The following is an 11907-nucleotide window of genomic DNA, read 5'->3' as shown; positions in this document are numbered from 1 at the left end:
GTACAACCAACCGCCGCCTACCGCTGCGACACCAACACCACACGCACTCGTCCTGCCTCCCCTTTCCCTATCTCTTGTCCCTGTCAGCAGCCACCATATCTTGACACCTACGGTCGATGGTTCATATCAGCGCAGCCCTCATCTAATAAGATTGGATTTCCTAGCCTTTCGCTGAATTGCCTCAGTCTGCTCAACCCGAGGTGCTTGTCCTCCACAAGTTCTGGCGAGTTGCAGATCTCGCCGAGCCCGCACCCGTTACTTCTTCGATGGGCACTGAAACGTCCAACGTGGCTTGAATCGCCGCTCGACCCCGCGATACTTCGAGACAACGAGCGCTCATCGGCCTGATCGTTCCATCCGTCCTGGCATTTGCCTCGAGCCCGATTCCCCTGGGTTTTGAATAGCCTCCTTAGTCCGCCATGGCGGCCATCAGCATCGGGGATACTGTCATGGTCCCCGGCGACATGCATGGTGTCGTCAAATTCATCGGCCCTGTCACTGGGAAAAAGGGAATATTTGCGGGCGTACAACTTGCAACAGAATATGCGCCTCGCGGCAAAAATTCCGGCGAGGTGGATGGAAAATACTACTTCAGAACCACGATCCCGGGCTCGGGCATATTTCTACCCTTGGAGAAGGCCGTGAAGAAACCCGGCAGTGCTGGCAGTGCAGGATCAGGATTGGGGCTCAGTGGTGTCAGAGCAAGTCCTGGCCCGGGCACACCCACCAACAGACTTGCCAGCTTCAATCAGGGTGGGCGGACCCCCGGCGTGACCACGGGTCTTGTCAAACCCAGCTTCAGTCAGTCCATAGGTCCCGGTGGACTGAGATCATCGGGTGCCGCCAGCCCGGCACTCAAACCACCCCTCAGAAGAGAATCACTACCGCGACCCTCGAGTCCGCTGCGCAAAGTCAATACTCCGACACCCAGGACGCTGGCCACACCCAAGACACGACCCAGCGGTATCGGTCTGGCAAAGAGCACAAATGGAGGAGGCCCTGGCGGGCCTTACGCAAAAGCCAGCCAGCAACGCGGTGTCAACAACTTCAGCCAGAGCCTGAGACAGGGCAGCTCGACTGCATCTGCAAGTCCCTCGTTAGGCCCCGAGTCAAGTTTCGATGAGATCCCCGAACAAGAGGCGGAATCCACACCGACACCGACACCCAATTTCAGCCGAAAGACGGCCGAAAGCAACGTGGAAAAGTACGAGACCAAGATTCGCGAATTGAATGAAGAATTGGAAAACGCGAAACGCCAAATACATGACCAAGGCACGAGTTTTGCCGAAATGGAACGGAACTTCAACGAGATACAAAAACTCCTTCCTGGACTGGAGGAAGATCAGCAGGCGGAGAAACGGGCCCGAGAGGATGATGAAGACGACCTCCCCCGTGACGTCGTTTCCCTAAGAGAAGCCCTCCGGGAGAAGAATGAGAAGATCAAATTGCTCACGGCGGAATTTGATGCTAACCGTGCTGATTTCCGCTCGACGATCGATACGTTGGAGATGGCGAGTACCGAAACGGAACGTGTCTACGAGAAGAGAGTAGATGAGTTGCTCGAAGAAGTGAGAAATCTACAGGATCGAAGTGAGGATGTCGAGACCGTCGCACAGCAACTTAAGCAGTTGGAAGAGCTTGTGCAGGAGCTTGAAGAAGGCCTCGAGGATGCAAGGCGCGGCGAGGCTGAGGCGCGTGGCGAGGTGGAATTCTTGAGGGGCGAGGTCGAGAGATCGAGAAGCGAGTTAAGGCGGGAGAAGGAGAGGATGAAGACGGAAGAGCAGCTGAATGGTGGTGGTGGCTACTCGTCTTCGTCCAAAGTCCAAGAGCTCGAAGCACAATTAACCGCAAAGGATGATGAAATCAGGGGATTGAAAGCCATTATCCAAAATTTGAATGCTACCAGCCCTAAACGACCAAACGGTATTGCGGTGGCCAACGGACATCAAAGGAAAGATTCGTCCCCGGTTGGCGATGGCGGAGAAGATGCTCTGCAACAACAAATTCGCGATCTTGAGGTTCTTCTGCAACAAAAGAGTGCTCATGAGGAAGAACTTGTGCAAGAGGTCAGACAGCTACGAAATAGCGTCACACTTTCAAAGTTCCCTATGCCTATGGGCGGAGCTGCGTTTGGCATCCATACAGGTATGCGCACTGGGCACTCTAGGAGCAACAGCGAGGAACTGGATCGCAAGCACCTCAGCACCGGTACCATTGGAAGCCAGCGGACGGTTGTCCTCGGGCCTGTGAAACGAAACGGAACCAGTGGTCATGAGCGACAAGACAGTCAAACAACGGGCCAGGAAGCCTGGCATGATGCTCCCTCGGGGATAGCGTCGCCAGTGAGACAACGTCTCGATTATGACACTGGCGTCAGGGAACGAGAGAGGTCTGACGATGGCGTAACGGATGTGTCTACATCTGAAAGCGCAGTTTTGTGGTGCGAGATCTGCGAAGAAGGCGGGCATGATATTTTGACCTGTGGAAACATGTTTGGCCCAGGCAAGAAGACTACGACCGACGTCGATTCGTCCCATATGGACGACCAAAATGACAGAAGCGTCGGTCTCGAGGGCCATCCCGGAGATGATGAAGAGCATGTCGACCATGCTGGACAGGTGCTGGCAGTGACAGCAGGACCACGGGATCCAGATCGACCAGCGCCCCTTATGAGTCGAAAGTCGACGAACAACACCATCACCTCACCGTCCGACGTCAACCCCAACCCGCCGCCTACAGAAGATCTACCCTCTCCACCAGTTACATCAGAAACCCCAGAATCTCCCAGTGTGAGAATGGCAAATCCTCCGCTTCCCGCTCCATCCACATCCACGGCTGCTCCAGTCCAAGCACCAGCCAAACTTATAGAGGGAACAGGTGCACAAGCCGGCATGCTAGCTGGGCGGACGACAGGTGTCATCGACCCGGAGAAGTGGTGTGCATTGTGTGAGCGTGACGGGCACGAAAGCGTCGACTGTCCCGTTGAAGAAGCCTTCTAGGGGAGAGATCTCTTTTGAAAACCCGAGATGCGGATACGAACAACCAGTATTTAATCAGGGGCGTCTGGTCGAGAATAGAGGTTGGGTGGGGTCTTTGGGGGCATATCCAGCAACGTCCTATATAGGGCAAGAGAAGAGGGTTTTGTCAGCCGACATGGCTTTTCCCATGATGACCAGTGGGAAGGGGAGAATCAACGATTACGGGAAGTCATAGCGCCTTACTGGACTGACTGACTGATTGATTGACTGACTGGATGGATGAGGTAAAAATGGGAAGAAACCGAGCAGGATGACCCAGGGGAAAAGGAAAAAAAGGGGGGGTCACTGCTCGGCTTGCTTCTGAGTTGATGTGTTCATATTAGGGACGGTAGGTAGTTGCATGTAGATAATCTTTGCTGTTTGATTTTTGTTTGTTATCTTTGCCGGCGATCGATTGAATGTATTGTATGTATATGTATCAAAATTTATATCTAATTTGGTGGCTGCTCTTTTTTCTTTTTTTTTTCCCCGTTCTCACACAAGAGTGTAGTAGGTTTTCTCGACAGCGAACATTCGCAAATAGAGGCCGACATCGCACGATAGGACTGTGGAGGCCTCCTTGATCACACAGTAATTATCTGTCTGTCTTCTGTCCCCGTCGGACATGGGGGGTTTGTATATTTTGTGCTACTTGGAATGTCCTGCAATGGAGGGCGAATGAACGACTCGGGGGGACCGCAAGTTCAAGCGCAAGTTCGCTGGATACTCGGGTAGAATCTAGAAAGACTTAATTTAGCTGGCACCAGTTTCTCTATTGTATGAATCCGTCTCTTCTTGCTATTCTACACCTGTCTGTCTCTAGAAGGACTGCGGCGTGGTAGCAGCTGTTCAGGTGTCTGGATAGGTAGATGTCTTTACTAAGGCGCATTCGATGGCGGAGGGGTCCCTAGCACATATTCCACCCCTTCCTATCGATTGTTTTCCATAGGCGCTGAATTCTCTCGTTGTCCCTGTGGTCCCTGTCTGTGCCACAGGTTACTCTTTGCAGTACCTCTTGATATCGCTGTTCTTCCTCCTCTGCACGTTATCGGCCGCGGTTCCTGGCGCTCGCCGCTCTCGCTAGCGATACTCGCCCATTAGGGGGCTTTTAACTCAGGATCTCCTTGGTATTGCCTTAGGAGCGTAGGCGACAGCGAGGTATAGAATAGCAAGAAGAGTCGCATTCATACAATAGAGAAAAGGTGCCAGCTAAATTGAGTCGTGTTGGATTCTACTCGAGTATCCAGCGAACTTGCGCTTGAACTTGCGGTCCCGAGTCAGGGTAAATACTTGTTGTCGAGCATTTTTATTAGTTGCAGCCGTGTTATCGCCTTGGTGGCATGTTCACTGAGGATTCGGAGTTGGCTTTGCCTAAACAGGTGGTGGCGCTTCCGGCCTGATGTCGCCCTAGAATTCGATGGAGGTCATTACGAATCCTTCTTATGAGTCAGAGACATCTCGAGGCTTCAAGCGAGCCAGTGAGGTGGCGTCGAGAGCAATGCTATTGGCGGCACATAATGGCGCTTTTCCAAAGCTCGCAGCGTCACTCATTCATCTTCGAAAGATGTAGTTGAAAGAAAGGGCGAGGAAGGAACTAAGGCGTCCAGGGCTTCCACTTGCATCCTAGGGCTGAGACCCTTGCAGCAGCAAATGGCTTGTCGTGATTGGCTGCCCGAGAAACTCTTATAGGAATACTTCCAAAGCAAGATATAATCATAGGTAACTCACACTTTGGACTCGTCCAGGTAAGGAGACACAGCAACTAGGCTTGAAGGGTTAGCATTCTTATTGAAAAACGCCGGAAAGCGACCCATTGAGACTACCCGGTCCAGCGAGACTGGACCGTCCACCACCAGACGAAGTGGACGCACACTCGCTCGTCAAGACTGCTGATCTAAAGCTGGGGGATTTTGTCTGTATATACGGGTGCACTTGACAATGAATGGCATCGAAGGGCTCATCAAGTAGAGTCTGTCTATGGTGTGCGGTGGAGTGGGGTTGACGAATGAGAGTCCAGCGAGGGTCACGGGTCTGTAGAAGGAGGTCCCTGATCCTCACATCTTGGTCACTCTCTCCTCTTCTCTATACCAAAATATCACAAAAATGTCGTGGAATTTTTCGCGTGCCGCCTATCAAGTCATTAACATCTTCGTAAGTGTCTCTATTGTGTTGTACCTCACCCTCAATTTGCAAGTACTGTACATTTCCCCGTGTCGAGTTTGGTGAGAGATTGGTTTCACTTCTCATCACTCAAGAAACACACACTGGACGTTTGAGACTGCTGCGAGATGCTCGTATGGCATGAGGAAAGAACATTGTCGTGTCTTGCTCCTTTCTATCGAGCCTTTCATACTATTTTCTCTGGGAAATCTACCAGTCTTTCAGTTCAAATTTCATTTGAAACTTCACTTCAGACTTCAGATCAAATTTCAAGTTCACCAAGTCAACCTACGTGCATTGAATGTTGAAGACGGGCTGCCTATGCCCGCATTCCTACAAACAGGCCAATGCTTTGCTTACTGTATCCCTCAGTCGTGCCTCGAACCCATTTCCCTCACTGACCCAGTACATTTGATCTGCAATTCTCATCTTGAATTTCACTTCACATTCGCATTCCACCAGAGCAAGAAACACACACTGGGATTCAGACAGCCGCTCTATCTCGTGGGGTGTCGCCGAGGAGGCAGACACTTGTCTTGCCTTTCCCAGAGAAACTGACCTACATGGTCTCACCTCTCGTGTCACCTCCATATCTTGCGATGCTCTCGAGACCTACAGTCTCCCCCACATGACAAAAGTTGGATAGATGCTGACGTGCTCCAGCAAGGTACCTCCCCCTCCCTGCGCGGCCCTCCCGCCCAGCCCCCTTCCTCCGCGAGGAGGAGAAGAGGGAGAAGAAGAGTGAGAAGAGGGAGAAGAAGAGCGAGAAGAGCCGAGTAAGTAATCCTAGCTCTGAGGGACGCCATGTCCAACGGGGTCATGGGCAGCGCCCTCCATTGACATGGAGCTACTGATATATACTAGGCGAGAAGGAAGAGGCAGAGGGAGAAGAAGAGTATGTATTATCCTTGAAGTACGCCTGATATACTAACGTGATCATCAGAGGCTGTAAAGAAGGGTACGCCAGTGGTAACCTACGCAGGTGGTATATACTAACATAGTGTAGCCGCGAGGGACGCCGCAGCCAATCCAGTAGCATCTGGTATGTTTGTTAGCTGAAGTTCAGGAAGGTATCTATACTTACAGATGGCGATAGTGAAGGAGGAGGCCGCCGCCGCCACTACCACCACCAACACCACCGTTGCCTCAGAGGCAGACGGTGTTTTTATCAAGGTGGAGCCTGAGGCTGAGGCTGGGGTGGACGGGGGCGAGGCTGGCAACTTCAGCCTCGGCGGCTGCCCAGTCACGAGGTGAGTCGCCACACCCGCCAAGCCTATCACGTGACACTACGACTGGATGATTCGATTTCAAAATTTTCTTTTCTCCAGACGCCTCCTCTCATTCATATCTTCAACATACAAATCTCGCTCTCGAGATTCTTTCTTCCCATAACTCACACTACTCTCAACTGACATTCACGCTCTTTACAGGCGTGAAAATCCCTATTCTCAGTAAATTTCTGTGCACCACAGCAAATTCAGCAACCAAATCAACCAAATCGCAATCATGGCCGACAAAGGTCTTGAAGAAGTCCCAGAGTCTCAAATTGAGTCAAACTACGATGAGGTTACCGATTCTTTCGATGCTATGGGTCTCAAACCGGAGCTGCTCAGAGGTATGTCGCCGCACCTTACCTTCGTCTCCCCTTCCCCTTCCCCTGCCCCTCTCGACATTCTTCTAGATGCTAATTGCAGCAGGAATTTATGCGTACGGGTTTGAACGTCCTAGTGCTATCCAGCAGCGTGCAATCATGCCGGTGATCAAAGGTACGTCGTCGTCGCAAAAAATTGTGTCAAAAACTGACCGAAACCGACCAGGATCGGACGTGATCGCCCAGGCGCAATCCGGAACAGGAAAGACGGCTACTTTCAGCATCTCGTGCTTGCAAAAGATCGATCCCAACCTCAAGGCATGCCAGGCTCTGATCCTGGCGCCGACGCGTGAGCTGGCGCAGCAAATCCAAAAGGTGGTTGTCGCGATCGGAGACTTTATGAATGTGGAATGCCACGCATGCATCGGAGGAACAAATGTGCGCGAGGACATGAAGGCGCTTCAGGACGGCCCACAGGTCGTTGTCGGTACTCCTGGTCGTGTGCACGATATGATCCAGCGTCGGGTGTTGAAGACGGACAGCATGAAGATGTTCATTTTGGACGAGGCTGACGAGATGCTCTCGGTAAGTGCTTTGGCCACATTGGCGCTCGACGTCGTCGTCGCCACCACCACCATCACCACCTTGGAGATGCTAACAGATTGCAGCGCGGATTCACCGAACAAATCTACGACATCTTCCAACTCCTTCCCCAATCCACTCAGGTCGTCCTCTTGTCCGCCACGATGCCCCAAGACGTTTTGGAGGTCACGACCAAATTCATGCGCGACCCGGTCCGCATCCTCGTCAAAAAGGCCGAGTTGACATTGGAGGGTATCAAACAGTTCTACATTGCGGTGGAAAAGGAAGAGTGGAAACTCGACACGCTGTCTGATCTCTACGAGACAGTGACCATCACACAAGCCGTCATCTTCTGCAACACGAGAAGAAAGGTCGACTGGCTCACCGACAAGCTCCAGGCTCGTGACTTCACAGTCTCTGCCATGCATGGCGACATGGAGCAGGCTCAGCGTGATGTGATCATGAAGGAGTTCCGATCAGGATCCTCGCGAGTGTTGATTGCCACCGACCTTTTGGCGCGTGGTATCGATGTGCAGCAAGTCTCACTGGTCATCAACTACGATCTCCCTGCCAACCGCGAAAACTACATCCATCGTATCGGACGTGGTGGTCGATTCGGCCGAAAAGGTGTTGCCATCAACTTTGTCACCGCCGACGATGTTCGCATGATGAGAGAAATCGAACAATTCTACAGCACTCAAATCGAAGAGATGCCAATGAACGTTGCTGGTATGTTACCTCTGTCTTGATATCTACACGGAAACTAACTTTTGTCCAGACCTCATCTAATCACTCTCATCGGGCATGTGGATGGCGTTTGTTCAGATGTAGCAACGACTCGAGAAAAGTGGGATGAAGCCTGTCTCCGACTGCTTGGCTCAATGTTGTCGCTCACGAAAAAAAGTCATGTTTTTCTTATCATGAGGACGGACACTATCAGAACGTGACGGTCGAATGTTGCTTATGTGGGCAGATTTCGCAGGCGTTTCTGCTTCTTAATGCTTAGCTGACTATTATTGTTGGCTGTCGCTCAACAGATTCCAAGTGCATTCTCATGTACAACGCAGGAATGATGGTTTCTCTTTGCTGCTTTGCGATAGATAGGTAGAAAATCAAAAGGTTGATGTACCACAAAAAATGTCTGAGGGTCTTTGATGTGCAAGGGAGGAGAACTTGGCACGAGGTTTTCTTTTCTTCAGAGAAACCTCCGTCTTTCAAACGCTCAAAATGCCCGTCACATCGCTTTCAGATCGAAAGATGACGGTCAACTACGCTATCGACTTACTTAGAGCCCATCAAATCCGTCGAGAAAATGTGTTCCTACACGAGCAGCTCCAGACATGTGTCAAAGAGGTCGCAATGTTGCGTGAAGAGATACGAGATTCGACCCAACGGCAGACTGCCATCGAAAACGAGGTCAAGCCCATCAAGGTGTCCATTGTCGACCACGATACGAAAGCCTCTGCCATTTTCGAGACGCAGGAAACTCGGCTCAACGACCAGGCTCGTGAGCTACGGGCAGTGCGACAGTCGTGCAGAGCGTTGCAAACCGAGACTTCAGATATCAAGGCGTCCTATCACGACGCACAAACGGTCCAGCAGACACAAATAGCAATTGTCGAGAAGCAGACGGAAACCCTCGAGAATCTGCAAAGAGCTCTTGATTCCAAGGCAGATACCGCACTCGTCAAAGTGTTGGAAAGTCGCGTGAACAAACTCTGGAGTGATCAAAATGCTGGCATCGTTGTAATAGACTCAGTCAGCCACGTTTCAGAGACTGCAGAGCGTATGAGCCCTCTTTATGAGCTAGGTACACATCGCTCACAAGAAACTGCTGACCTCTTTGCAGATGAATCGGTCCAGGTTCGGGATTCCCTCCCTGACCGTTCTGAACCTCAGCAGGCTCGAGAGATGACACTCCCAAACGATCTCGACCTCGACGCCAATGCTCACACGATCAGCTATGCTGGTTATGAGTGCCGCGCAGCGGAGCCGTCCCTCAGAATGTTGTCACCACTCCCCATAGAGGCGTCGCGGCTCGCCGAGATCAAGACCCTCCGGCAGAGAAGATTTGACGGCTGGGACCATTACTACGACCAAGGTCAGGAACTCGTCCAAGCCTTGCCGCAGGACTTCGAAGAGACAATCATACACCATTTTGTGGAGGGACTCTATCAAACCACCCATAGAAAACAGTGTCAGCAGTGGCTTGACTCGAGTGGATGGACTTGGGCCAACGTTACCGCCTTTGGAAATCTATGCTCACAACTTCTTGCCAACGACACATCGGTGGAAACTTCGCGTCCGAGACAGATAGACGCAGGGCTTGCTGCAGTCGGTAAGTCAGGACAGCGTGTCGATGGCGTGGGCAAGGAGGCGAAAAACGGCAAAGTACCACGAGACACTGTCGATGCACCGCTGCGACGAAGCCAACGCGTGGCCCAGAAACAAAATCTCCAAACGCAGACGGAAAAACGGCACGAAGTCGAATCAAACAGAGGTCCGCCGGCTCACAGGACAAGACGGGACATCACTCAGGGATCGAGGCTCAAGACCAATCCTGGCAAGGTCCCCGATGAGGCGCAGAGACAGCGGCAGGCTGTCGACGCCACGGAACCGCGAGCGCCGCCTCAGAAATCTGCAAAGGTGACTGCAAACCCCCAGGAGACAGGCGCCGCAAAAACCACGACCTTCTCAGCAAAGCGTCGTGAAAGCCACAAGAGGAGAGCCGTCGTCAACGAAACTGATCACTCAGCAAAGCAACCGAAGCCTCGCCCGACAGCGCCTCCAAATCATCACATCTCCCCCAAACTTGTGTCATTCCGCGGACAAAATGCAGAGTTAATGGAAGAAAGCAGCAATGACGAGGGGTTTCTGCACAATGACCCCAAGCCTTCATTTCCCACGAGAGTACGTCAACGGGCAGGGCACAGAAAGAGAGGACTACCTCTGCCACCTCCACCAGAGATCCCTATTCTACCTACCACAGACGAAGAGTAGCTGGCCGAATGCAGTCACTGCGCAATACCTCTTGCACGGGTAGATGGCATGGAAACATTCAATGGCGCTGATGATTGAGGAGGCCGGGCATCCACTTTATAACTGGTCATAACTTTTTGGAAGTTTCAAGTCTCCTTGAAGATATATCCATCTTCGGACTCGTCATCCACGACATCGACATTGATCTTGGCCTCGACCACTTCAAGTCCATCCGCCTCCAGACCGCATTCCACCCTATCTCCACCTTTGAGCGGCCCGACGCCTTTCGGAGTTCCTGTCAAGATAATGTCGCCTTCTTCGAGAGCCATGACCTTGCTGATGTCGCTCAGCATCCTGGGGATATTGAACAACATCAAGTTGGAGTTATCTTTTTGCTTGACCTCGCCGTTGACCTTCAGCCACAGCAGCACATTGTGAGGATCTGGGATGCGGTCGAAGGGGATCTCGTGGCTGATAGGCAGGAAGGTATCGAAACCCTTGGCGATAGACCAGGGAAGACCCTTCTTCTTTGCTTCATCCTGTACATTTCGAGCAGTCACATCGATACCCAGGAAATAGCACTTGATGTGGTCGAGGAACCGGGAATCGTCCGCTTGCAAATTCTTCAGCGGGGTCGGTGTTTCTCCAATAACCAAGCCAAGCTCAACCTCATGGTGCAGATTCACACCGCGAGGGCGGATGATAGGACCTTTGTCTGGTAGGAGGATAGAGGATGGTGGCTTGAGGAAGAAGAAAGGCTGTGCCGGACGCGCAGATGACAACTCGGTTATATGATCACTACACCAGAGCATGTCAGTATTTTCACAAAGTTACACCGCTGAGAGGCGGGAGAGTGCATACGCATAGTTTCGCCCAATGCAGATGACCTTGCGACAATTTGCCTTGATGGAGGCCATAGAGGGCACCTTGCAATGGTGTATACCTAAGCCGCCGAGAGGGTGGTTGAAAGCAACTTACTAGTCACAAACAAGGTCTACACCATAGCCTTGAACATTGAAAACATCTGAGGTCTTCCCCTCAGTCTCCACTGTCGACCATCCGTCACTGTGGGAATTGTGTGCCTTGCATGACTGGTCAATCTGGAGGGCATCGGTAACTTTCGGACGGGCCACCAAAAGAGGGGAGATGTTGGCAAAAACATTCATCCATTGTGCTTGCAGTGCAACACCCTCACATCATTCGCCTTCCCTCGGTGTGTTCCTTTCCCATCTCTTACTTTCCTGTCCATTCCGCCGACTTTGTGCGAGTATCTTCGAGATGGTGCGCGGGTAAAGGAGATGATGGCCTCGCTGCTTTCGCCACCGCAGGTGACAGGTGACAAAACTCTGAAGGGGCGGCTAAAGCGGCAATTGGTTAAACCAGTGCTTTTCCTTCCTGTGCTTGAGTAAATATCGAACATTGCTGGACGGATGCTCATCAATCTACCATCCTCGCCCTTGTCTGCTTCTTATTCGCTTCAATTGCGGCTGCTACCCAAACCTGTAGGCCTTGAGGTCTTCAAAGTCCCCATGAGTGGTTCGTAACATGTATACTATGACACCAAGAATCTCGCCCCCC

General features: G+C 51.9%; 4 protein-coding genes across 4 annotated transcripts; 3 read left to right on the top strand and 1 right to left on the bottom strand.

Moving 5' to 3' along the window:
- Positions 1-419: 419 nt before the first annotated feature.
- Positions 420-2999, top strand: AYO20_10787 (hypothetical protein; the record flags this gene model as incomplete). The annotated part of the gene is made up of 1 exon (XM_022649043.1): positions 420-2999. One exon carries the CDS (start codon positions 420-422, stop codon positions 2997-2999), a length of 2580 nt encoding a protein of 859 aa, XP_022495011.1.
- Positions 3000-5120: 2121 nt separating this feature from the next.
- Positions 5121-8139, top strand: AYO20_10786 (ATP-dependent RNA helicase eIF4A; the record flags this gene model as incomplete). Its single annotated transcript, XM_022649042.1, has 10 exons — positions 5121-5168; positions 6042-6072; positions 6121-6135; positions 6184-6219; positions 6274-6427; positions 6650-6792; positions 6872-6943; positions 6995-7353; positions 7437-8079; positions 8129-8139. The coding sequence occupies 10 exons, from the start codon at positions 5121-5123 to the stop codon at positions 8137-8139; spliced, it is 1512 nt and encodes a 503-aa protein (XP_022495010.1).
- A 438-nt stretch (positions 8140-8577) lies between these two features.
- AYO20_10785 (hypothetical protein) lies at positions 8578-10350 on the top strand (the record flags this gene model as incomplete). Its single annotated transcript, XM_022649041.1, has 2 exons — positions 8578-9136; positions 9200-10350. 2 exons carry the CDS (start codon positions 8578-8580, stop codon positions 10348-10350), a joined length of 1710 nt encoding a protein of 569 aa, XP_022495009.1.
- A 125-nt stretch (positions 10351-10475) lies between these two features.
- AYO20_10784 (hypothetical protein) lies at positions 10476-11246 on the bottom strand (the record flags this gene model as incomplete). Its single annotated transcript, XM_022649040.1, has 2 exons — positions 10476-11127; positions 11191-11246. The coding sequence occupies 2 exons, from the start codon at positions 11244-11246 to the stop codon at positions 10476-10478; spliced, it is 708 nt and encodes a 235-aa protein (XP_022495008.1).
- Between the last annotated feature and the right edge of the window lie 661 nt (positions 11247-11907).

This window comes from Fonsecaea nubica, assembly GCF_001646965.1.
Source record: "Fonsecaea nubica strain CBS 269.64 chromosome Unknown Scaff121, whole genome shotgun sequence".
Lineage (NCBI taxonomy): Eukaryota > Fungi > Ascomycota > Eurotiomycetes > Chaetothyriales > Herpotrichiellaceae > Fonsecaea > Fonsecaea nubica.
Note: the sequence above shows the minus strand (reverse complement) of the source record. Positions and strands in the feature narration are given on the sequence as shown.